This window comes from Vipera berus (genome assembly GCF_964194415.1).
Source record: "Vipera berus genome assembly, chromosome: 1".
Taxonomy (NCBI): domain Eukaryota; kingdom Metazoa; phylum Chordata; class Lepidosauria; order Squamata; family Viperidae; genus Vipera; species Vipera berus.
The window spans coordinates 73,188,871-73,214,960 of record NC_138202.1 but is presented as its reverse complement, the minus strand read 5'-3'; the positions used below and the strand labels follow the sequence as shown (position 1 = coordinate 73,214,960).

Here is a 26,090-nt window from a genome sequence, read left to right as displayed (position 1 = left end):
TTAATAAACACAATAAACATCCACAAATGTAGTGATACTTCCATATCTGGGGACCACCAGCTCTGCCCTGTAAAAAAAGAATGGTTGGAGGTTGTTTTCTATTTTTCTGTTATCACTGATTACTTTCTGCAGTCTTTCTGCAGTCTAAAAGGTGCTGGTGATGACCTACATGGCTTGAGTCCGGGATATCTGAGGGAACACCTGCTGCCGGCATCAAGTTCCCTTCGTGCAGTGCGCTCCCACAGGGAGGGTCTGCTCAGGGTGCCACCGGTAAGAGATTGCCGGCGGGTAACACCCAGGGATAGGGCCTTCTCTGTGGGGGCGCCTGCCCTTTGGAACCAGCTGCCAGTGGAGCTGAGGACCGCCCCCGACCTCCGTTCGTTCTGCCGGGGCCTGAAGACCTGGCTCTTCGAGCTCTCTGGCCCAGGCTGAGGACTAATTTATTTTAATTGGGGTTTTATTTATACAGGGATAAATTTAATCTTTTTTAAATTTGGTTTTTAACTTTTGTATTTTTGGTTTTAATTACCCTGTAAACTGCCCTGAGTCCCTCGGGAAAGGGCGGTATATAAATGTAATAAAATAAATAAATAAAATAAAACAAATAGTCCTACAGCAATAAGATTTATGCAATATGGCATTGATTTGAAGGTTTTTGCTCTGCTGGTTCAAGTAAGCATTTCAAATATAGCTATAGTAAAATTGGTATTTTTTTGTAAAATGTTAGTGGTTCCACAAATGTCAACTATCTATGAAAAGAATATTGGTAAGAATTGATACCATCAGAATTTACTAGAGTCTAACAAATGATGAAATACCACCTTTGAGTCAAGCTGAATGTAATTTTATTGATATTTGGGAAGGTTCTCTTCATGATCCACTTGTGTACTGAGGCAGCATTAGCATCCTTAAATACTGGCTATTGGAAAGCTGAAGCTTCAGAGCTTCCCAAATAAATCCAACTGACCCATTTCTGAAAGTTGGTCTAGATAGGCCAATAGCTGATACAGCAGAGCTCTTTTATTTCTATTATAGGTTTGCTGTACTGATGCAACCTTCATAACTGTTACAACTGTTAAAAGAACCTTTTCCTTAAACAAACAAACATAGAATTTTTTGTCTCAACATTTTTATTCTTCGGACCAGCAAATACTTGGCAAGAGCACAAATGCACTTAGAACTTCATTGTATGGAAAAAATCAGCACATCATGTGGATTCTTGTAGTCAAGTCTCATATTCAGCTTATAACCATAGGAAAGCGCTATACTGATTAAAACAGAAGCCAAACAGAGTAAAACAGGTCTGAGAAGAACGTAAGATTCTGGCTGGAATGTTTTATCAGCCCAGTTTCTAGAAAGACAAGACCTTAAAGAAGGGGTCTCCAAACTTGGCAACTTTAAGACTTGTGGACTTCAGCTCTCAGAATTCCTCAGTCAGCCATGTTGAGGTCCACAAGTCTTAAAATTGCCAAGTTAGGAGACCCCTGCTTTAAAGGATAAGGACATTTAAGGAAAACAAAGATCAGAAGAGTTGCATGCTGAAGACCAAGAAAGAGTGAGAGAATTATGATGCCTTCAAATTGTAGTTTTGGAAATGTTTATTGAGAAGCCAATGAGCTTCAAGAACAACCAGTTACCCAATCCTAACCAAATAAAGTAAGATTGTTCCATAGGGGTGAAGAGCAAGGAAGCTGAAACTTACTACTTTGAGAATGTGGTTATAACCAGATTATGGATGAGAAAAAATAATTATTTTAGGCAAAGTTGAGGGAACTAGGATGGAAAATCAATGGATAATTTGAATTGATGGGACCAGAGAGATTACTGGGGTATCCCTGGAAAACCTACAAGCTGTTTATTTATTGTGTGTGTGTGTGTGTGTGTGTGTGTATTTATACTAGATATATAACATTGAAGATCCAAGAATATATGGTTCAATAGTGAGAACTGTAACATTTTGTAATTAGAAAAAAAATCAGAGATGCAAGCATAAGATAGGTGATAGTACTTGTGAAAAGGATCTGGGTGGCAGAGAGAGATTGAGCCAGCAGGGAAGCAAAAGTGTGGGGAAAGGAAAGCATTGCAAAGTAAGCAAACTTACACAAAGGGAATCTCTCTGTCTCTCTCACACACTGTCTTCTCCCACCCACTTTAATATCATATCTTCCCCCACCCCCTTTAATATCATGTCTTCCCCCACCCACTTTAATATCAGTGAGGCTCCTCCAATGGACCATGACCCAGCGTTTGCCCCGGTCCCATCCCCCCTCTGCCGGAGACACTCAGATTTGCCCCAGTCCTGCCCAGCTCCGAACAAATGCCCCTGACGCAAGTGATGTTGAGCTGGCCATGCCCACACAGTAGGCCACGCCCATGCCAGATTAACAAGATGAGAGTTCCAGCACCTTTTTTTTTAAAGAAAAAAGCACTAATAATAATAATAATAATAATAATAATAATAATAATAATAATAATAATAATAATAATAATAATAATAATGTTGGAAGGGACCTTGGAGGTCATCTAGTCCAACCCCCTGTTCAGGCAGGAAACCCTATACCATTTTGGACAAATGGCTGTCCAGTCTCTTCTTAAAAACTTCCAGTGTTTTTTGTTTCCTTCCACCTTCTTCCTGCCTACCTTCAGCAGTCCCAGGTGCTCCGTTTCAAGTTTTCAAAGGTTGGCCAACCATTTGTTTGGAATAATCCTCCATCCCTATTTTATTTCAATTTTTGAAATTTTAATGCCATTTTGTGTTGTTACTGAGTGCTCAGAAGTGATAGAAGGCGGATAATTTTAAATACACAAATACGCTCACTTATTCCTCAAATATTTGGCATCCAATACCTCTCCCCTCAACAGATTAGACTGTATGGCAGGAATAAGCAACAGGTGGCCCTCCAGATACTGCTCAACTATATGTTATTTCAGTATATTGGTGAAATGGTGTAAGGAAAACAGCCTAGTTTTAAATAACAGAAAAACCAGAGATCATTGTCGATTTCAGAAAACGCAGGCACAGCCACACTTCTCTGTGCATTAATGATTCACCTGTGGAGATGGTTACCAGCATCAAATTCCTGGGTGTGCAGCTAACGAGTAGGGTGGCTTGGTTGCTCAACAGTGAGAAACTGGTGAAGCGGGCACAGCAGTGCCTGCATTTTCTGCATCGCATGAGAAAAGCACATCTTCCTTCCCCTGTCCTGACCACTTTCTACAGGGAGACGATCGCGAGCATCCCATCATACAGCATCACAGTCTGGTTTGGAAGCATCGCTGCTTCTGACAAGAAGGCGGTGCAGAGTGGTGAGGATGGCTGAAAAGATCATTGGCAGTTCCTTCCCCTCCATCCAGGACATAGCACAGAAGCGTTGCTTGAGCAGGGTCCATAAGATTATCTGGGACACTACACATCCTCTTCATGACCTGTTTTCCTTGTTACCTTCTGGGAGGCAGCTTCGTGGTATCTGTAGCAGAACATACAGATTCAGCCAGTTTCATTCCATACAGCATTAACCTTGTGAACTCTCAAGCTTCCTCCTTCCGTTATATATTCAAGATGGACAGTATTTAATGTTTGTTATGTAATGTAGGGGTGCGAGTCTATACATATGTTGTATATAGTATGGTTAGGTGTGTGTCATGTATATTTCACTTTGAGAGCGGGCAACTAAATTTTATTTTTGATGTGTACCGTTGTGCCCGCAGTAAAAAAAATGACAATAAAGGTTATCTTATCTTTAGTAATTGGCAGTGCTGGTTGGGGTTGCTTATTGTTGCAGTTTAGCAGTATCCGGAAAATGCTATTCTTCTCGATTATATGAAACATGGGGTTTGGCAGGAACTCCAGTAGAATACTACTAAATGATTAACTTCGCATGATTTGCATGTATAACATATTTGCCTGTTTGTTTAGCTACCTGCAACTCAACTGTGTTTGAAAGTAAGCCTCATGAAATTATGAAAGAAAACTGCTTGATATAACTACAATGAGCTTTTGTGGAAGTTTGTAATTGAACTAGGCTGCATTCAACTTTTATTTTAAATAAACCACCTTTAGATCATATAAGGCATAATAAATAGTTACCTAATGGAAGAAATAAAATATCTGGTATATATATATCAAAGCAAAGTATCTTGGATTGTCAGTATGTTCCCTTCTCCTAGATTTTCTCAAAAATATTTTCCTGAGCGTCTACCAGATAATTAACTTAAATCTATTATTGCCTCAAGAACAAGCAATATATATTGCAATGACATAATACATAATAAAGGATGTTATCACAGTAAAGATAAAACAGTTGAGTGTATTCAGAAGCAGGATTCTTATAATCAGGCATTGTGTTATTTGGATAAAGCCAAGGGGAAAAAAAACAGGTGCCCCCTATGGATTTGTAGATTACTGCTTAAGCAGGAATCATATTTTTGGAACAATTAAATTACAGCACTCTAACAAGAATCCATATCACCTACACAGACCCAAATACTCCTGGGGGAAAATCTAGTAAAGGAGAAAAACACTTCTTCCTCACAAATACTATATTATTTAGTAGAGATGCATGTTGATAATATATTTTCTAAAATCTAACTTTTATGCATTGTACTTTCTTATTCAGAATCAAATGAAGAATAATAAAGAGTATGGGAGATTAAGGTATTTGTCATTGAATGACAAGAATTAAAGATACTGGGGTAAATTATCAAGGCATTTGATAGGAAACAGTTAACAGTTAACCCTGTACTATGCACTTACTAAGAACAATTAACCAGTGGAACAACCTGCCTCCAGAGGTGGTGAATGCTCCAACACTGGAGGTTTTTAAGAAGAGACTGGACAGCCATTTGCCTGAAATGGTATAAGGTTTCCTGCCTGAGCAGGGGGTTGGACTAGATGACCTCCAAGGTCCCTTCCAACTTTATTATTATTATTATTATTATTATTATTATTATTATTATTATTATTATTATTATTATTATTATTATTATTATTATTATTATTAAACTGGTTTTACTGAATAGTACATGTCTACTCTTGAATATACACATAAACACACTGAGTAAGTTAAGATATTGTCTCAATAGTATACTTTTCTACTTTTATGCTAATATGCTATTATGTTAATAAAAGTTACTATTATTTTACATTAATCCACTGCAGGATAAAGTCCTGTGAAAATTAGGGACCGTTATCCTTGGTGGAGCAGTGGGCTAATGCCTCCTTAAGTAACACCAGCTGCCTGCAATTAGTGCAGGTTCGCATCCCACCAGGCTCAAGGTTGACTCAGCCTTCCATCCTTCCGAGGTAGGTAAAATGAGGACCCAGATTGTTGGGGGCAATAAGCTGACTTTGTAATAATGCCGCTTGGGGTGTGTGTGAAAGCCCTAATAAGCAGGCATATACATAGAATGAAAACTACTGCTAAGCTTGTAAGCCGCCCTGAGTCTTCGGAGAAGGGCGGGATATAAATGGAATTTAAAAAAAAAAATCCATCACACTGATCCAGTGTAGTTGGTAGAAGTTATTTTGACTTCCCAATCAAGAGCTGAAAGTCCCTGATCCAAAATCACCCAGCCGCTTATGGGTATAAAAAGAGAACTACACCCAGCCAGCACCTTTACCTCTGTGTTCCACCAACTCTTATATTTCTTCCTTTCTCTTTCTCCTGTCTCACGATGGTTTCAATGATATCTCCATATAGTTCTCTTGGCGACAACATGGAAGTGTAGCAGCTGTTTTCCAGGGTATTTCTTTGGCCTCCTGTCTAGCATACTGCCCTGATATTCCCTAGGAGTTTCTCAGCCACACACTATTCAAGCTGTTTAGCTTTTCAGCGTAGACCTGATAGCACTAGTGATATAAACATCAACACATTCAAAGGAGAAAGAGGGTTACATTTTGGTGTCTTGCTGTTTTTAAAAAAGATATTTGAATATTGTACCAGCCCCATCCCACATTATCAAATGTGTATTTAAAATGTAGCTAAACAGAGTTAAGTAAGTGAAACAGACAAAATAATGAGGTCTAGATTTGTTATTACAAGATTTTTTTTAATACGGGCTGTGACTAGCAATATCAAAGATGCCAACTCTCAAGCGCCATATTTGGAGACCAGACAAGTTTCAGCAACAATACACGGGTAGGCAGATTGTAATTTTAATTAAATATGAAAACATGAGCTGTGTACATTATTTTTCCCTAAAAAAACACAGCAATCTCAAAAAGTTTTATTGTAAAATATTTTCATGAAATGAGTGAACCAGCAATACATGCACTTGCGCATCTCCCCCTCTGTAAAACAATATGATAAAGAAATAAGAGACAGGTGAGAAAGTTGACTCAGGATAGAAGAAGCGTGCCAGGCTTCAGGGATAAGAATGGAATACAACACTGACCTCCATTTCCCATGTTGGAACAAAAGAGAAAAAGGGGGAAGGGGAATGTCCTCACCAGCCGTATTTGGTGTAATACTTTAAACATTTTTCTATTTATGGTTCAACCTTGGAGAAAAATACTTTTTCTATAATAAAATAAGTTTGCTTAAATGTAACCTCATCCCGCCTCCCCCTTCAAATTTTGGAAACTGCCCTTTTTCAAGGCTGCGATTGCCTATGTCATTCCAAGACCTTCCTCACCCATCCCAAAGGAAAGCTGTTCTTTGATGTGGAAGCAAGAAAGGGGGGGGGACCAAGAAGGTAGCTCAGAGCCTGTTTGCAGACAGAATGAAAAGTGGCCCTGGATGGAACAGGGTCAGGTGCTGTGGTGGATAGAGAGGTGTTAATTAAAGGTCACTTTCGCCATAGAGAGCTGTCGAGAAAGACATGTAGTCCAGGGCACCAGGTACAGAATCCAGCCCAGTGTAAGGTGCCATTCTAGCAATGCAATATTCAGCTTGATCTGGAGGCAGTTCCCGCCGTAATTCATCCACAGTGATATAGTTCTGGAAGAGAATACACAGATGCACATTTTCCATTTTAGCTTATCAAAGGCTTTAGCTTACTGACATCAAGCAGTCACTGTTTGGTAAACAGTTCAGTCCAAATCCTTTTCTCTTTAATTGGATTACAGAAAACTGCAGTTGACGGTGTAGGTTAATTTGTTGTTTTTAAAATGCAAATAAGAGGGCTGGGTGAAACTTAAATGAAAGATACCAGGTTTTGCCTTAGGGAGGCTTAGGATCTGTCTTTTTAAAAATTCTTACTTTTTTTAGTAAGGTGTGTGTGTGTGTGTGTGTGTGTGTGTGTGAGAGAGAGAGAGAGAGAGAGAGAGAGAGAGAGAGAGAGAGACAGTCAGACTGACAGACAGACTAGGCAGAGGGTCCATGAAACCCAATGATGTCAACTAGGTCTTGTAAACAGAGCAGCTGAAGTAGAACAAAAAAGATCTCCCAAAAAGCACCTAAAGAATTTATGACAGATGTTAAATTCAAAGCAGGCACTTTCTGATTTGAAATTCAGTCCCTTGTTAGAAGAAACCCCATTTAAATAATTCATTATCCTACTGGAATCGCTGAAGAATACTTCAATTGATTCCCAAACGTTTGCTACAGAATTTGGGAAATGTGCTAGGAAAGACAGGTAGACTTGCCAGAACCTAAAGCAGGTTCTCACAGGCCTTCTTCCATAGGTAGTCCTTGACTTTTGACCATTCATTTAACAAAGTTTTGAAGTTTATGACAGCTTCAGGAAAAGTAACTTATAATCCGTCATCAAAGTTTTGACTGTTGCACTATCCCTGCGGACACATGATTGCAACCAGTTCACATTTATGATGGTTGCAGAGTTTTGTGGCATGTGATCAAAGTTTGTGACTTCTCCAGATGGCTTCCAATAAATAAAGTCAACAGGAGAAGTTGGATTTGCTTAATGAACATATGTAAGAGATGGGGGGGGGAGAGAGAGAGAGAGAGAGACAGAGAAAGAGAGAGAGACAGAGAGACTGGCCAAGCTATGGAGAAGAGTCAAGTGGGGAATTAATCTGGAGTCATTACATAGGCATAAGATGGTATGGTCTGATTCCCCCATTCCCTGAATGCCATTGGACCTGATCAAGTGTGGCCCAGGTGCAGATTACCAGTCTGAAAGATTCCTGTGAAATAGACATGAGCAATAAAATAGCTCTTCATGTATGAATCTGTTTATTTGTGTCTGACACCATGTAATTTGCTTAACAACCATGATTCACTTAATGACCACAATAAAAATAGTTGTAAAATTGTGTCTGGTCACAATTTTAATTTTGCTTAGTGACCAAAATTCTGGTTCAAGTTGTGGCCCTAAGTTGAAAATTACCATTACAAGTCTATAGCACAAAAATAACTGACAACTAAAAACTTGAGACATCTATTCCCACTTGGCCTTTGAATCCTTGTCATAAATGCCAAAGACATGGATTGCCTCTCTCCATCCCATCATAACAGCAGAATAGCTAGAGCATGTATCTAGAGAGGGATCAGGCAAAATACTGGCTTGAATGCCTGCGTGTGCACATGTATACAGAGTTGTTTTTACTTATTGTAGTGATATGAATTCAATAAACATATTTAAGAGAATGTGTAAGGCATTCAATCCGTTATTAAACTTTCAATTCCACTATTTTTTCCATTGCTTCAAACAAAAATAAAATATTGGTGAATTGAAGGAAAGTTCCAGATGCTCAGGTAGTTCAATAAAAACCACATTATTTTTTCACTGTAGGATAGTGGCCACTGGAATCTTTCTTTTGTATTTATATTTTAGGAGCCTGAAATCAAGCTTAAATTTTGCTACAAGTCAGAATTCTTTTCACTCAACCTGAACTCACTTTATCTCCAGCCAGGATCTTGAAAGAGGCCATAACTTGGTCAGCTGTATCAGTATCTGCCGTTTCTCGGGACATGAAGTCAATGAAGGCCTGGAATGTCACTACTCCAATGCGATTGGGATCCACAATGCTCATGATTCGAGCAAATTCTGCCTCACCCTGGGCCAGGAAATAAAATTCAGCAACAATTTAATCCAAAAGCGGCAGGAAATAATTGAATAGAAATTTTTTGCACTTATAACACTATTCCCTAAGATAATTTTCCTATCCTTTGAATGCATGGGTCTAAAATGCCCATCATCTCCAATCAGCATGGGTTTTAACCAGATTGAAGAGCAACTAACGCAAAGAGCACTATGCTCAGCCCAAAGTAGAATAGATCTGAATGCATTTTGAAGATGCAAGGGACCCAAATCCAACATGTTTGAAGTTTATCTTTCCCCCTTTTTTAAAATATAGCTTTATTAAATTTCAACTCCCCCCCAACAATAAAATACAAACTAACATAAAGGGAAAAGGGGGAAGGATTAGGGTTAGAGACTCACATGGCTGCAGGAAAGGAAAGGTCAGATTCTGTCTTTTCCCCTCTGTTCTGCTTCCCAACAGGAATATACAAATCCCATTCAATCTGAAATTTCTCCCTAGAAGATGCTGTGACTTCAGCAAAAAGAAAGCTCTGACAAGTTCTGCTCCCTTCATCTTTTGCCTGTGTCCAGTTTTTCAGCACTCTGCATTTGTATCCCTCCTTCTTATAACTTTTCTTTTTCTACTCTTCCTAGACTAGAGGTTCCTTTTCAACTCTGCCTCCACTTTTTTTACCCCTATCATACAAATCAGGCATATTTTCCAAATTAAGGGCTACTGAGATTTCTATCTATGGACTTTTCAAATCTTTGTTTTAAAGATCATTTTTCCTCCGCAATGCCATCGATGAAACAACTAGATGCTTTTACTTATAAGTGATAACGTGTAATATTTTACTGTTGCTAAAGTATACCTATATGCACATTGTAAATCAGTTCATATCCAGTTTTATAACCTGATACTAACATATTGTTTAATTTAATTCATTGAAAATTATGAGGATTAGCCCAATACAGGTGACAACTGGTTGTATCAAGGTTTAGAAGGACTAGAAACCAACCGATTTGATAAAATAACTTCTGAGTCGCTACCTATAAAGTCAGCCTGTAGCAGTCACTGAAATCCAAAAATCAAGGTAAGTTCATTCACAAGTAATGTATTTTATCATTTCTACTGAGACATCTGGCCTGATCTTCACAGTCATACCATGATTAGCTGCAAATGGAATGAGATCAGAAAGCCGTCCAAAAATCACAGCTAACTTTAATTTGATCACCATGGCTTACCTCTCTCTATGTGTGCATTGGAAATGTTAGAGCAGTCAGCTGCTGCTGGTGGAATATACAACTACTGAATTGTAGGACGCTGACAACACAAAATGTGCCAAAAATGTCTTGGCTGAGGAATTGCAGGATTGGGGGCAAATTCCATTAGTATGGAAACACTGCCGCTATGATCTAAATAGAAGCTGAACTGCCCACATGTGGTCATTGCTGGAATTGTCACTGGATTACAGGTGCTACATTACACACCATACATATGGTGGTGCAGAAATGTGTGCTGGCTCCTTCTGAATGCCAATGGCATGTGGGTGTCACTGCTCTGATTAGTGGGCATTAGTGGACTTCAGAGATTCTGGACATGCTTGTTGTCATTTTAATATTTTCTACTAACATGATTCTTGGATTGAGTACATGTTAAATGCACAACTAGATGTCTTCTAGAGCAGTGACAGAATATCTCTACATTCCCAATGTTTAAAGGAATTAACACTATTAGAAATTTCAGTCTGGAAAAATAAAATTACTCCTTCAGCAGAAGTGTGGTCTTGAAAGGAAATGTTATGCACTTGCATGATGGGCTAGTAATGAAACTAATTATTTTAGGAAAACAACCCATGAGAATAGACCTTATATAGTTTTGATTCAGTCTTTACTATATTGCTTCTTTTATTCATAAGATTCCCAAAGGAACTAACATCAGGCAACATTCTGTTTCTTTTGAAAAACATAGCTCGCATTTAGACAATTCTTTCCATAATTAATTCTCTTTCAGCACAATAAGATTTCAAATAATTTTCTGTTTGAAAATCACGGATTGATGAATTTTTACCTTAAATTTTTTGATGTATGCCCTTTTCCTTTTTAAGGGCCAAATATACCAATAAGAAAAGAAGTGTTGTTCAATCTACATTACCATATTGTAACCAATGGAGATTAGGAAGGTGTGGAAATCTTCAGCATCCATCATGCCAGTCTTCTTCTACAAAGAGTAATTTAAAAACAGAAGAAGAAGAAAAAAAAGAGGGGGGGGGAGGAAGAAACAGAAATGGGGAGAAAAGTCCAAGAAGAGATGAACTCATAGAAGATGTTATAAGCAATGGATATGCATTAAGAAGGAATGGCAGATAAAGCATTGCATGTAATGAACATTAAAATTAAATGAGAAAATAAGATTTGGACATTTTTCATAAAGATGAAATGGAAATTTAAATGTAGACAAACAGAGAAATAGTTACGGGGATATAAAAGAAATGGAAAAAATGAAAAAGCGAAGACAAGACAGCAAGATTTTAGGGAATTAGACAAATAGAAAGTTTAACACGCAAGTTTGAAAATGCATAAAAAGAAATAGCACAGTGGAGTTGTGGGAAAAACCAGAAAGTAATACATGGAAATATGTGCAACAAAATATAAGAGCGTTGACAGGAGATGGATTAAAACAAAACAAAAAAAAAGAGGAGGAAAAAAATGGTTATTTCTTCATTTTTCAAGATCTGCAGATGTTTCCCACTAGCATTCAGTACCTGCGCATCATTTCCAATATCGTAACCCAAGCTGATGAGGCAGGCTTTAAATTCTTCAGGGCCAAGAGTGCCGGAGTGGTCCTGGTTATGCAGTGTATCAGATAGCAGGACATGCATCGATGGTGATGTAAAACCAAGGAACAGAAAGGAGGTGTGGGGCGGAAAAAACAGAAGTGCACCATGCAGTGAATGAAGGAAGATACATGGAAGAAGAACAGCATGCAGAAAAAGACAGAGGGAGGGAGAATAAAAAGTGCACAGGTTAGATACCGTGTTACCATTTCATTGTGCCAATGCATTAAAAAAAATAAATTATTATTCATAAAATGTGACCTGACTAGCCAAGTGTGCGCATAACAACCACTGCTAATACCAAGCGTCGAAAGTGGCTCTGCCCATCATATCACCCCTCATCATTGATTATATAACTTTAGAATTGCCATATTTCCCCAACAGCCAAGCACACAAAGACAATGAATTCAAAATCGTGCTCTCAAAATAAGAATAAAATCTTCTGAAGTAAATTATAGGTCCTAAGAAGTTGTAGTAATGTCAGAAAGGATATTCTTTTACAAGTAACAACTACATTTTAACCAGGTGCAGTAATTTTTAATCAAAACGCCTAAATCTGCATTAGAATTCTGTTTGATATTTTCAATGTTCATCTTTGATTTAGAAATACATACATATAGCTATTTAAAAAATGGTTCACGTGGCATGGCACTGGATTTTCCTGTGAATGGATGCAGATTTTTCACCCTGTTGTCTGAACCAATGGTTCCTACTTGTTCAACTTAAAACAAATAAAATGAAATGAAGAAGCCAGAAAAAAAAATCTACAGAAACAACCCAGAATTTATGGTTCATAGCAAATGCTAAACAAACTACAGATTGAGCAGTCTGTAGTATCTTAGCCACACACAATCACAGGAGAAGTCAATAGATATGGTCAGTGCTTTTTTTGTCATAGAACGTACTGGAATGGAGTTCTGGCACCTTTTTTCGACAGATTTTCTAAGTTTTAAAAGTAACTTGAAAATTTGATGTTTGATCCATGTGGACCTGAATCACCCTGTCGAGCATAGCAGGTCGGCGGCAAAATCATTAAAATGGTGCATGAAGGCTGCTTGTGTGTTGAGTCCGATGCATGTGTACTTCATTCGTGCTGGTTGCGATGGCGCTGCATGGCTTGTGGCACTGCTCGGCTTGTGATTGGTCGTGTAGTCGTGCGCTGAGTGTTTACTGCGAGCGGTGACCATTATGTTTTGTTACACAACTGACGTGTGGGTGTGTGTACAGTGATTGACTACGTGCGAAAGGTAAATAATTTCTTTATTTTAAAAAATCATTGGTGAGAATTGAAAATCTTTTTTTAATTTTTAGTGTAAAAGTGTGACCCCAAAATTTAAAAATGAAAAAAAATACTAATTACTTCTCAACCACCGTTCCTGCTAAGAACTGAATATATAATTTTTTTAAATAAAAGATTAACAGGATGTGAGTTCCGGCACCTTTTTTCTTACAAAAAAACAACACTGGAAATGGTAATGCTAGAGTGCTGATTTGTTGCATCACGTGAACCAGCACAGTATTAAAATGGAAATCAAGAAATCCCACAGAACATATAAACTCTACTGAATTGCAGCTAAGGCAAAGAATTAAACAGAGTCGAGTTTTACTGCATACTGTTAGATCATGATCTGACTTCTGGTCTTGTAACTACATGGGAAGCCAGACTAAGTGCCTTGTGGTCATAATGAATAAGGCATGTAACCTAGATCCAGTGTCTTAAGTTGTGGGGTGAGTTATATTATGAAAGTTGCCCGGGATCTTTTTGAGAAAAAGTTCTAAAAACCCTCCTGAGGTAAAAGCAAATGTGAAACAGAGGAGATACAGCCAAGAACAGAGACTGTTTCTGAAAGGAAGACACAACTGCTTGCCCATAGCAAAACCAATTTGCTCTGATTTTAGTGGTATATATGCTTTGTCTTTTCTGAGATTTGGCTTAAATCTCTCAAAAAGGCTTATGAATGGGGAATAATGCTGTTTAAATGTAAAATATTGAAATTACGTATATAAACCTAGCTATGGAATTACATATAAATACATTGTTGATAAATAATAAAACAACTCTGTGATCATTAGCTACTAAGAACTAGTCTCACCCAATGAATCTGGGCCTTTAAATTTTCATCTGAGAATATTGAGCCAGAAAAATTGAGAATGAATGAACTATGTCGTTCAACTGTTTCTATTAACCTTTCCTTTGAAAGATGCTGGTTTTAAGGGTTTCACAAAGGATTTCAAAATAATATTTGGACTGACACTAGGATTTGGGGTTTCAATTTTCATTCAGCCCCAGGAGACTCCCTCTGAGTGCTTACAAGTATTGCTATTTTTTTTCCTTCTTACCCTGTCAAAGTGATTGAAGGAGGCACGGAATTCATTCATCTGTTCCTGGCTAATTCCTTTGGCGTCCCGAGTCAAAATCTGGTTCTCCACTTCATTGATAGTTCTAGCAGTTGTTGTGAGAAGCTGCTCCCAACCCACTCTGATGTGCTGGAAGGAAAAAAACAAACAAAGATATCTTATTTCCAGACATTTTAGGCTGAGGGGCAGTATTTGATGCCTAAGAAGGCATCAAATGAAGTCAAGGAAATCTTGAAACAAATGTTCCTTAGGTAGTGATATTATGTGAAAACCCTATAGGAGAAAACCGTGTTAGCAAAATATCAAGAGTTTGGTAGCACCTTTTCTGACTAACAAATTTTATAAAAAGGCATAAACTATTGTAAACAAAAACATATGCCATTTAATAAAATTTGTTAATAGGAAAAGGTACTACTTTATATGAAGACCCAGCTTCCTTCAGAAACCCATAATGGTAGGAAAACGGAAGGAAAGAGAAGAAGAGAACAACTGAGTTACAGTGAAGATGAGTGCGCCACTGAGAGTACCAAAGGGCCTAGTTGAGGATAGACTTCCTGGAGAAGGTCTACATATGTGGCTAAGAAACAACACCAATGTCAATAACCTAAAAAAAGAAACACACCTTAGGGATAAAGGTATTTCTAGATTTTATGGGCAGGTTATTCGTTCTATTAAATGTGAGCATGTAACTCTTTGCTTTACAGAACATGCCGATTTGGAATTGGGCCATACACAAACCATCTTTTTCATTAATTGCATATACACACACAAAACATCTTTCCATTGGCTCCATTTCTATTTTCTATTTCTGTATATATAGATAAAGAGGATTAAATCTTTGCTCCCTGTGTCCTTTTTAGAGAAGTTGATGCAACGGTACTCTGACAATTAAAAAAAAAATCCTGTTTCTCTAACGCAGATGACTGGTGCCTGAGACAGTCTTGGAAACAACAGCTGGCATATTGTAATTACTGCCAGACACAGTGATGGCAAAGCCTTTTTTAATTCTCTGAGGGCTTTTGCTTTACCCCTGGGATCTCCAACATGGTGGTCATGGAGACAAACATGCCTTGGGGCCTGCCATGCTTTCTGTTCTACACTCGTTTTGAAATGTTTCAAATATTACTTACTTTTAGACAAAATTAGAAAGGAAGCTGGCAGGCTCCAAACTAAACCACTAGAACTTCCTTATATTCCATACAGGAAACTTAAGTATTTTCAGAAAATCAAAAGGGTAAGCAAAGGCAGTTAACTGCTTTGTTTGAAAATGTGCCCACTTTACCTCCCCCCCCCCAATAATTTTGTGGTAAATTGGAGATTGAGTGAGCATCCTGCAGAGTTACAGAATGTAGAGGGAAAGAAACTCATCAATTTGGTAAAGGATGAAGTGACAAATGGGTGCTTTGTAATTGGCCACACTTACAATGATTGCTATTTTGTGAATGGATAAGACTTCCATGGTAGCCATTTGTTTCAACAACCACACTATGCTCCGAAAAAAGTGCACCCTTGCTCTAAACTCTAGGATTCCTCTTCCTAAAATAATCTCTAAGTGCTGTGCAACCTTCATTGTATGAGAACAGCAGCTGCCAACTGCACCACATTCCTATGTTTATCTTAAACTAAGGAGATCCAAGTAGAAACTTTGGACTTTTGAGGTCTCCCTAACATGCCTTTGCTTACAGTACAGCAAATATTGCATTGCATTTATTTATATTTATACATAATGTCAGTGTCAACCAATATTGGTCTGCCATCCTTTGGCAAGGAATTCTTTTACACACAGCAGGAGTGTGTAATACAAACATTCATTCTCTTCAAAGATCCTTTCCTTGCAAGCTTATACAATACTCCAGTCTTTACCTCCATAGTGTAGTTGGTGTGCTTATTATCAAAAATCAGAGCCTCCTGAATCAACTGGTGATCTCCTTCCAGCTGATCAATCTTTGGTTTATAGTTCACGATGCTCTTCTCGTACTGCCGCAGGTGATTCAGCTGGTCCTCCAGAGTCCCATGCATCTCTATGGAGATGCGGCCAATCTCCTGTAGTAGCCCAAAGGAAACAGGGAGGTAAGTAACAAGTTCCAACATGAAAGGCATTTGCTCCAACTGTTCCCTAAATGAACTAAAATGCTTTAACCACAGGCCTTGTGGTCTCAAAAGAATTCAATTGACTTGCAAGCTTTTTTAGAGGAAAGGTAAACACAACAGAACACTAGATCTTATGTCTTCTCTGGTGTGGATGGAGAATATCTACCTTGGGGCTTCCCCTACCACTGAAGGACGTCTTCATACTTATTTCACTACAGAAAAATATAGTGCACTTCTTATCTCAGACACTAATCACTGAAACTGCTGTCTAACTTGACACAAGTATATTGAACTGCATTTCCCATCCTCTCCAAGTAATAGACCTTTGGCTGCAAGATGAGAAAAGGAAGTCCAATGCATCTGAAGGGTACCATATGGAGGAAACCTGTTTTAAATCCTTAATTCATAATTGGCAGTAACTTCCTTTTCAGATAAAAATGCAATAGAGGCAATGAAATTATTGCAAAATGCAATAAAAGGCAAAGCACACAAGATGGTTTGCAGTCAATGTAGAGATGCATCCAATTGTGAGCCATTATAAAGTTAATCAAAAGCTAATTAAAAAGGAACAAATCTGAAAAAATATACTTAAAATACAAAAGCTCAATGTGGCCCCAACATGTGTCTCATGTTCATTTGTCCACAATCCTTGGTCAAATTCCCCCAAACAGATTTCTGAAGAGATCATTCTGAATACCAATGCTCTGTGGACAAACAGATGTGGCCTCAATATTCTGCTGAAATTATTTTGGCTTGCCTAGTTCATAATGGCGGTGGCATAATGAATTTATTGCTGATTATATGAAACCAATTGATCATAAAGGCCAATTCCATGAGAATGGTACAAATGAGAGCGGGATTCAGGTTTACAGTTTTTCTCCTCAATTCTTGATCCCATGTAAGAGTCAAGAATAAATGGGACGTTTCTCATGTTTATCTGAAAAAAGTGTGCTTCTTCTATCTAAGCAAATGAAACATGGAGGGACTGTACAAGGCAAAGGATCATTCTACACTCTGTGATGTGTGCCTATCTTATAGTGTCAGAATGAGCAGGGTCCAAATTTTTGGATTTTTTTAAAAAAATGCCACAATTTTATCCATAAGCAATAAGAATTTTTGGCATTGGCCATTAAATACCTCTATATAACGATGTGCTTTTTGACTTCAGAGGAAGGGAAAGCACTAGATAGCTACTCACCAGAGGAATTTCCATACTAAAATTGCTTACAGTGCTGGGACAGTGCTCTTCTATAGATAAGCTGAAAGGAGTATTAGATTGCACACTATATCTAATCAAGTGCAGAGTCAGTAAGCTGCATCTCTATACAAAATGCAAAAATTTTATTTTTATTTATTTTTTTTATTTTTTTTATTTTAATTCCATTTATATCCCGCCCTTCTCCGAAGACTCAGGGCGGCTTACAAGCTTAGCAGTAGCCTTCATTCTATGTATATGTCTGCTTATTAGGGCTTTCATACACCCCCCAAGCGGCATTATTACAAAGTCAGCTTAATTGCCCCCAACAATCTGGGTCCTCAAATGGCATGTCTATCTCATAATTTCATAGTTATTAAGTATCCCTCCTACTAGCGCATGCTTAAACATTTCATGACAATAGAGACCCTGGGTTAAAAATAAGCAAATGGCAGAGCCGGCATTTTGTCCCTCCAAACTTTCCAAGGATAGTTTATAAGGCTAGAAGCTGGTGAAGTCGAAAACATAATCGACTGATGTCAAGGCTTGGAAGAGAACAGCTGAATTTCTGTTGATTCAAAAGACTGTGAAGTAAAGAACTAGAGTGTATATATAAACCATATATATTCAGGAACGCTTTTGTGTGTAAATGACTTTTTGGTGCCTGCAATAAAGTAGCTAATATAATCTATGAGCTTTTACTGTAAGCAAACAAATATGAAATCAATATTTATGAAGCCTGAAAGTGTGTTGTCCAGCAAGCATTGTTCCCACCCGTACGCTTTGTTGCCTCATCACATTTTGTGGTGTAGGCAAAGATCACCTTTATTCGCAAGAGGACAGGGGATGACAGCCAGTGCTGGGTGACCCCTGTCTTCAGAAGAAGACTAAAGAAGCCAGGATGAGGATGAGGCAACAGTTGCCACCATGGGAAACCATCAGCACCAGAAGAATTGCTACAATATGGCATTTTCCGTGCAGTGACATAATGTTATGATAAGTCAAGTCCCTTAAACATTTTTGTAAAGTAGCTTTTCAAACAGACTTAACTTTGACATAAATTTGGCCAGAAGTAGAATATTTAACTTATTTTTAATAGAGGAGCTATTGCGAGGCTCAGCTTCTCATCTCACCATATTAACTGGAAGCCCCACCTCTACAATACCTTCTTTCAGCATTTTTTATGCAGTAGCAGCTGAAGTTCAGCAGCCGAAAACCTCCCCCAGATCAATGGCGCCTTATGAAGTAAGAAGGGCATTAATCCCCAAAGAGTGTAGCTAGTGTGCAGGGCCCAAAATGTCCCCAAATCAACTATGGAAGCAGCTTAGATCTTTCTTTCTCTTTTTGGATTATGTTTCAATAGAGTAAGTTCTTCAGCAGAAAAGCATCCAATTAAACATCCAGGTTTTACCTCCATCTTGGTTTGGATCCAGGGCCCAATGACATTGGCCTGAGCCCCAAATTGCTTGCGGAGTTTCTCGTTATGCTGTTGGCGTGCATGTTCTTCCATCAGGGCCTGATCTCTCCTGGGTACAAGCTGTCTCACCTTTAGCAAAAATATAAAAATACAGAATCTTTTGCTCAGTATTGTCAAACGTGAACAAACAAAAAGGATTCTGAAATAGGTGAGCTTAATGTCCCTGATAATCACAATGAGGTGGTCACTGACCTCGAGCCAGACATCCTAGAATGTGAAGTGAAGTGGGCCTTAGAAAAGCTGAGCAACAACAAAGCTAGTGGAGGTGACAGTATTCCAGCTGAGCTATTCAAAATCTTAAAAGACGATGCAGTAAAAGTGCTACACTCAATTTGCCAGCAAATTTGGAAAACTCAACAGTGGCCACAGGATTGGAAAAGATCAGTTTACATTCCAATTCCAAAGAAAGGCAGTGCCAAAGAATGTTCAAACTATCGCACCATTGCACTCATTTCTCATGCTAGTAAAGTCATGCTTAAAATCCTACAAGCTAGACTTCAGCAGTATGTGGATCGAGAACTACCAGAAGTACAGGCAGGATTTCGAAGAGGCAGAGGAACTAGAGATCAAATTGCCAACATACGCTGGATCATGGAGAAAGCTAGGGAGTTCCAGAAAAACATCTACTTCTGCTTCATTGACTATGCTAAAGCCTTTGATTGTGTGGATCATAACAAACTGTGGCAAGTTCTTAAAGAGATGGGAGTACCAGACCATCTTATTTGTCTCTTGAGAAACCTATATGCGGGTCAAGAAGCAACAGTGAGAACTGGACATGGAACCACTGATTGGTTCAAAATTGGGAAAGGAGTCCGGCAAGGCTGTATACTGTCGCCCTGCCTATTTAACTTATATGCAGAGCACATCATGAGAAAGGCAGGGCTAGATGAATCAAAAGTTGGAATTAAGATTGCCGGAAGAAATATCAACAACCTAAGATACGCAGATGATACCACTCTAATGGCAGAAAGTGAAGAAGAACTAAAGAGCCTCTTGTTGCGGGTGAAGAAGGAGAGTGCAAAACTTGGGTTGAAACTTAACATTAAGAAAACCAAGATCATGGCATCTGGCCCTCTCAATTCCTGGCAAATAGATGGGGAAGAAATGGAGGTAGTGACAGATTTTATTTTCCTGGGCTCCAATATCACTGAAGATGGGGACTGTAGCCAAGAAATTAAAAGACGCTTGCTCCTGGGGAGGAAAGCCATGGCAAATCTAGACAGCACACTAAAAAGCAGAGACATCACCCTGTCAACAAAAGTGCGTATAGTCAAGGCTATGGTCTTCCCAGTTGCAATGTATGGCAGTGAAAGTTGGACCATAAGAAAGGCTGAGCGCCAAAGAATTGAGGCCTTTGAACTATGGTGCTGGAGAAGACTCCTGCGAGTCCCTTGGACTGCAAGGCGATCAAACCGGTCAGTCCTAGAGGAGATCAATCCTGACTGCTCTTTAGAAGGCCAGATCCTGAAGCTAAAACTCAAATACTTTGGCCACCTAATGAGAAGGAAGGACTCACTGGAGAAGAGCCTAATGCTGGGAAAGATCGAGGGCAATAGAAGAAGGGGACGACAGAGAATGAGGTGGCTGGATGGAGTCACTGAAGCAGTAGGCGTGAGCTTAAATGGACTCCAGAAGATGGTAGACGACAGAAAGGCCTGGAGGAATGTTGTCCATAGGGTCGCGATGGGTCGGACACGAGTTCGCAGCTAACAACAAATATTTGCTACATTGACTGAAAATAAAACCATTATTACCATAAGGTCTTCAGTTTAACTGAACTCACACCCACAGATAATACAATCTCCACAGATGAGGCACGCACTAAACACATTAGGAGATCAGCCTGTACAAACACCAAAGTTTCTATATAAATTCCAAATAAATCATTTTTAATCTGCAATAACGCTAATAGCTACAACTACCTTTCCACAATCTAGTACCTATCAAAAATATTCAGACCACTTCTATTGAAATCTCCCAGGTTTTGGCCATGCTAGCTAAGAATTCTGGTATCTGCATTATTAATACTTGTAGGGCAACAGATAGAGAAAGGCTGGTTTAATCTATCATGCCTCTCAGTAAATACCTATCCTTTGACAGGTCAAGAGTAAGACATAATTCAGAATTAGCTTTTATTTATTTATTTATTATTTGGATTTATATATCACCCTTCTCCCGAAGGACTCGGGGCGGTGTACAGGGCAATTAAAACGCTATATACAACACATAATATACAAAAATTAAAATAAATTAAACCAAGTAGCCTAAACAATAAAACACGTTCTAAAATTTAAAATTTAAAATCTAAAATCCCAAACCCTCAGTCCAGGCCGGCAAGTTCAAATAGCCAAGTCTTCAGAAAAGAGCGAAGGTCGGGAGCCATCCAGAGCTCAACAGGGAGCTGATTCCAGAGGGCAGGCGTGCCCACAGAGAATGCTCTCCCCCTGGGGGCCGCCAGTTGACATTCCCTGACCGACGGCACCCTGAGGAGGCCCTCTCTGTGGGAGCGCACAGGATGATGGGAAGTTAACGCCGGCAAAAGGTACTCCCGTAAATAATCCGGGCCCATGCCATTTAGGGCTTTATAGGTCATCACCAGCACCTTGAAGGCAACTGGAAGCCAATGCAGCTCGCGGAGCAGAGCTGTTACATGGGAGTATCGGGAGACCCCCATCACAACTCACGCGGCCGCATTCTGCACCAGCTGGAGCCTCCGAGTGGTATTCAAGGGCAGCCCCATGTAGAGAGCGTTGCAGTAGCCTATCCGAGAGGTCACGAGCGCATGAGTGACTGTGCGTAGGGCATCTAGGTCCAAATAGGGCCGCAACTGGTGCACCAGGAGAACCTGGGCAAAAGCCCCCCTGGTCACAGCTCCTATATGATCTTCTAAACTGAGCTGTGAGTCAAGGAGGACACCCAGGTTGCGAGCCCTATCTACGGGGGGTAACACCTCGCCCCCTATTGATAAAGATGGAATAGAGTGGACAACCCGAGATGCCGGTATGCACAGCCACTCGGTCTTGTCGGGATTTAGACGAAGCCTGTTCCTCCCCATCCAGACCCTCACTGCCTCCAGGCAACGGGACATCACGTCGAGGGCATCACCGGGTTGATCTGGGGTGGAAATAAAAAGCTGGGTATCATCAGCGTACTGATGATACCCAACCCCAAAACCACGAATGATCTCACCTAGCGGCTTCATATAGATGTTGAACAGAAGGGGTGAGAGGACCGACCCCTGAGGGACTCCACAAACGAGAGGCCTCGAGGCCGACCTCTGCCCCCCTGCCAACACTGACTGCGAACGACTCAGGAGGTAGGAGGAGAACCACTGTAAAACAGTGCCTCCCACTCCCAACCCCCTGAGGCGCCACAGTAGGATACCATGGTTGATGGTATCAAAAGCCGCTGAGAGGTCTAATAGGACTAGGACAGAGGAGCAACCCCTGTCCCGAGCCCGCCAGAGATCATTCACCAGTGCGACCAATGCCGTCTCCGTGCTGTATCCGGGCCTAAAGCCCGATTGGTAGGGGTCCAGATAATCCGCTTCCTCCAGGAACAGAGGAAGCTGATGTGCCACCACACTCTCAACAACCTTCGCTAAAAAGCGAAGGTTGGAGACCGGACAATAGTTGTTCAAAATGGCTGCGTCCAGGGCAGGCTTCTTGAGGAGGGGCCTCACCACCGCCTCCTTCAAGGCGGTTGGGAAGCTACTCTCTCTCAAAGAAGCAGTTATTACCGCCTGGAGCCAGCCTCATGTCCCCTCCCGAGCTGCATAAACCAGCCAGGAGGGGCATGGGTCCAATAAACACGTGGTGGAACTCAGCCTCCCCATGATCCTGTCCACTTCTTCCGGAGTCACAGGATCAAATTCTTCCCAAGTAATGTTCCCAAGACCGCTCGATTCCCCATCGTCAGACTCTGCCCAGTTGGAGTCCAAGCCGGCCCGAATCTGAGAGATTTTATCCGCCAGATATTGACTAAACTCCTCGGCACGACCCTGCAGGGGCTCCTCCCTCGCCTCCTGATTCAGGAGGGAGCAAGTCACCCCAAAATCAACATCAAAGATTTCTTTCCTATAAAACAAGAGATGTGCAACAGAAAAGTTGCACAAAATATTGGGCACCTGAGAGAATTTACACAGAAGTTGCAGATCTAATATATACTTATGCAGTATAAAATCCCACTGAACTCAGGAAGATTTACTCCACAAAGAAGATGCAAGCAATGAACCACTAAAAAAGTGCCAGAATGCCCAGAGACAAACAGCTTAATCTTGAAAGCAACTCACATGGTCCCATTTGCCATTGATTTCCTGTGGGCTGATAGTGGTGTAGGGATTGTTTCCTGCCATGTTGACATGGTAGGTCTGGACAATTTTTGACACTTCATTGTGGATGCCTAGGATAGCTTGTCGCTCTTTGTCAGCATCTGGCAAGGTAGCTTTAAACTGTTCATGGGCTGTGGTCAGTCCCTGACAAAACAAAATTACATAATCATGATAAATGACACACTTTCTTAAATATAACATTATAAACCCTTGCACAGCGCAGAAAAATCTATATATAACAGATCAACAGAGAAGCACATGGCATCATTCTTTTACAGAGATTAGAATTTTCAAAAACAATTTGGAAAGAGAAAATTTAATTGATGCAAATACAATTTCCTATAGTGTAGCTGCTTAAGGATATGCCAGAAACATTATAAGACATACCTTCTCTTTAACAACCTTGGAGGCTAAAGTTTTATATCGTTTAAGGGATAAATTTAAGATTACAGCTAATTCTTTCTGATGCAGGAATAGGATTTTTTTTCTTTTTTAAACATAAAAGCATACCTCTGCATTTTTGACTAAGGCTACCTTTTCACATATTCATTCAACAAAAATCCATGACAGACTACAGCCAAACTTGCATTTTGATTCTATCAAGTTCACGGACATCCAAAATAGACATGTCCCATGGCTTACCAACTACTGACAGTTTTAGATATCCAGACTAATGTTTTCAAATGAAATAGCTCATCTCTCCTTTGAGCATTAGATCTGGGTTTAAGAATTTTACTTGTATGCATTAAAACAGAGTTCCCCAACCTTTCTGGCTTGGTGGCCCAGAAGGAAAGGGAGCAGCAGGGAAATGTGCATGTGCGCGGCACACATGCGCAAATGGGTGCACGCACAACGCTGGGGCTAGTATGCATGCACCCTTGGCACGCGCACTGCTGCCCACGTGCATCTGGGCCGCACGCACGTATGCTGGCATCCGTGCACATGTGCAAACAGGCTGCTGGCGTCTGCATGACGCTCGCGGCGGTGCTAGCGTCCCCATGATGCGCAAATGGGGCTGCTAGTGCCTGCTTAGAGGTGCTACTACAAGTGGGGTGGAGCTCACCGGCTATTCCCGGGGCCCAGTGGCCAACAGGCTGCAGCCCAATACTGGGCTGTGGGTCATAGGTTGGGGACCCCTGCATTAAAAGAAAAACATATTTGGCACATACATATTATGACTTAATCTTAATACCCACTCTTCTGACATGATACTCTTAACAATGACCCATGGAAAAGAATGGTTATCATGTATAACTGTCTCCCTAGTTTTACTGAAACATGACATCTTACTTTAGTGGCACATGGGGTATCATCAGAAAAACTGATTTAGGCTGATTGTCCACCCCTAAAGGTAAAGGTAAAGGTTCCCCCGCACATGCATGCTAGTCGTTTCCGACTCTAGGGGCCAGTGCTCATCTCCGTTTCAAAGCCGAAGAGCCAGCGCTTGTCCGAGGACGTCTCCGTGGTCATGTGGCCAGCATGACTAGACGCCAAAGGCACACGGAACGCTGTTACCTTCCCACCGTAGTGGTCCCTATTTTTCTACTTGCATTTTTTACGTGCTTTCGAACTGCTAGGTTGGCAGAAGCTGGGACGAGTAACAGGCGCTCACTCTGCTACGCGGCACTCGGGATTCGACCTGCCAAACTGCTGACCTTCTGATCGACAAGCTCAGCGTCCTAACCCACTGAGCCACTGCGTCCCCTGTCCACCCCTACAAATATCAAAAAGTAGATCTGGGGCATGGGCAAGAGACTGGGAAACTCTTCTTTTTCCTTCATATTCTGCATTTGCTTCCAGTTGTATATCTGGTATGGACTGGTACAGATGGACTGGTATGGACACCAATGCTTATTCATTTAGGGATAGCTGCTGTCACTTGCCTGTCTCTGTGGGAGAAGAGAAGCTATTTCTTGTTGGCAGACAGTGTTAGAATCAGCTAATGTAATGAACCTACCATAATCAGAGACTGAAAAGGTAGTATTTCAAACATACATACCTGAATCTCCTCAATTGTATGGACAATAAAGGTGTCCTGAAGGTCCTCCATAGCCCCCTCCATCCAATTATTGAAAGGTGCAGCTCGTTTGGCGTACTCTAGATATAGCTGATCAATCGTCTCCAGCAGTTTTTCTGTTCTCTGTAGTGAGTCCACAGAAAAATAATGCACGATAAGATAAAAATGTAAGTATTATATTATTTTGAACCATGAACGACCTAGATGGTGAGGTGCAAAATGTTCTGACCTTACCAGAAGTGGTTCAACCCTGCTCTATCCATCTCAGAATTGTTCCAATTTTGAACAATCCTGATAAGGATGGAACATTTTACCACACACCCCTAATAACTATATCATTGGGGTATTTTTCTTGCTTATCTTTTTTCTTTCATTCTAAAGAAGGATATTTTCAAAATTATGTTCCTCTCTTACTCAGTCCACAAACCAGCTAGACATACAGATACAGTACATTAAATTTGAATTTATGTAAAGAATAAGCAATGGTCTGGAGTGGTACTCTGAGGATAAAAATGGGGGAATTCACAGCAAACTACTTCATAGATTCTTACGTTGTGTGTGTGGGTGTATGTAATAAATTAGTTCTGCATATAGTGTCAAATGTCTGATAAGTTTTAAAATCTGATCTCAGCAATGTACACATTCTTCATTCCTTCCTTCTAAATTTCTCTATTACCATTTAACAGAAATTACCACAACCTGAACACAAAATAATTATAAAACTCTCCATGAAATAAACAGAATCAATAAATAATGAAATAGCTAAGTGCCAAATAAAGATCATGGAAAATAGAAACTGTATTTGCTTGACACTTAAATGACATGGAATCTCCTGACTTGAGATTATAAATATAATATAA

The 26,090-nt window shown here is 40.1% G+C and overlaps 1 protein-coding gene across 4 annotated transcripts in view; it reads right to left on the bottom strand.

Moving 5' to 3' along the window:
- Positions 1 to 6,033: 6,033 nt before the first annotated feature.
- ACTN1 (actinin alpha 1) overlaps positions 6,034 to 26,090 on the bottom strand; it is a 66,330-nt gene continuing 46,273 nt past the window's right edge. For all 4 annotated transcript variants that reach the window (XM_081312620.1, XM_081312621.1, XM_081312622.1 and 1 more), the window contains 8 exons: positions 25,213 to 25,353; positions 23,175 to 23,357; positions 18,818 to 18,952; positions 15,984 to 16,163; positions 14,103 to 14,249; positions 11,691 to 11,771; positions 8,801 to 8,959; positions 6,034 to 6,938 (listed from right to left, as the gene is read on the bottom strand). In XM_081312620.1, coding sequence (XP_081168746.1) covers positions 6,780 to 6,938; positions 8,801 to 8,959; positions 11,691 to 11,771; positions 14,103 to 14,249; positions 15,984 to 16,163; positions 18,818 to 18,952; positions 23,175 to 23,357; positions 25,213 to 25,353 — 1,185 coding nt within the window. In that variant the 3' untranslated portion in view covers positions 6,034 to 6,779. The remainder of the gene's footprint in view (positions 6,939 to 8,800; positions 8,960 to 11,690; positions 11,772 to 14,102; positions 14,250 to 15,983; positions 16,164 to 18,817; positions 18,953 to 23,174; positions 23,358 to 25,212; positions 25,354 to 26,090) is intronic.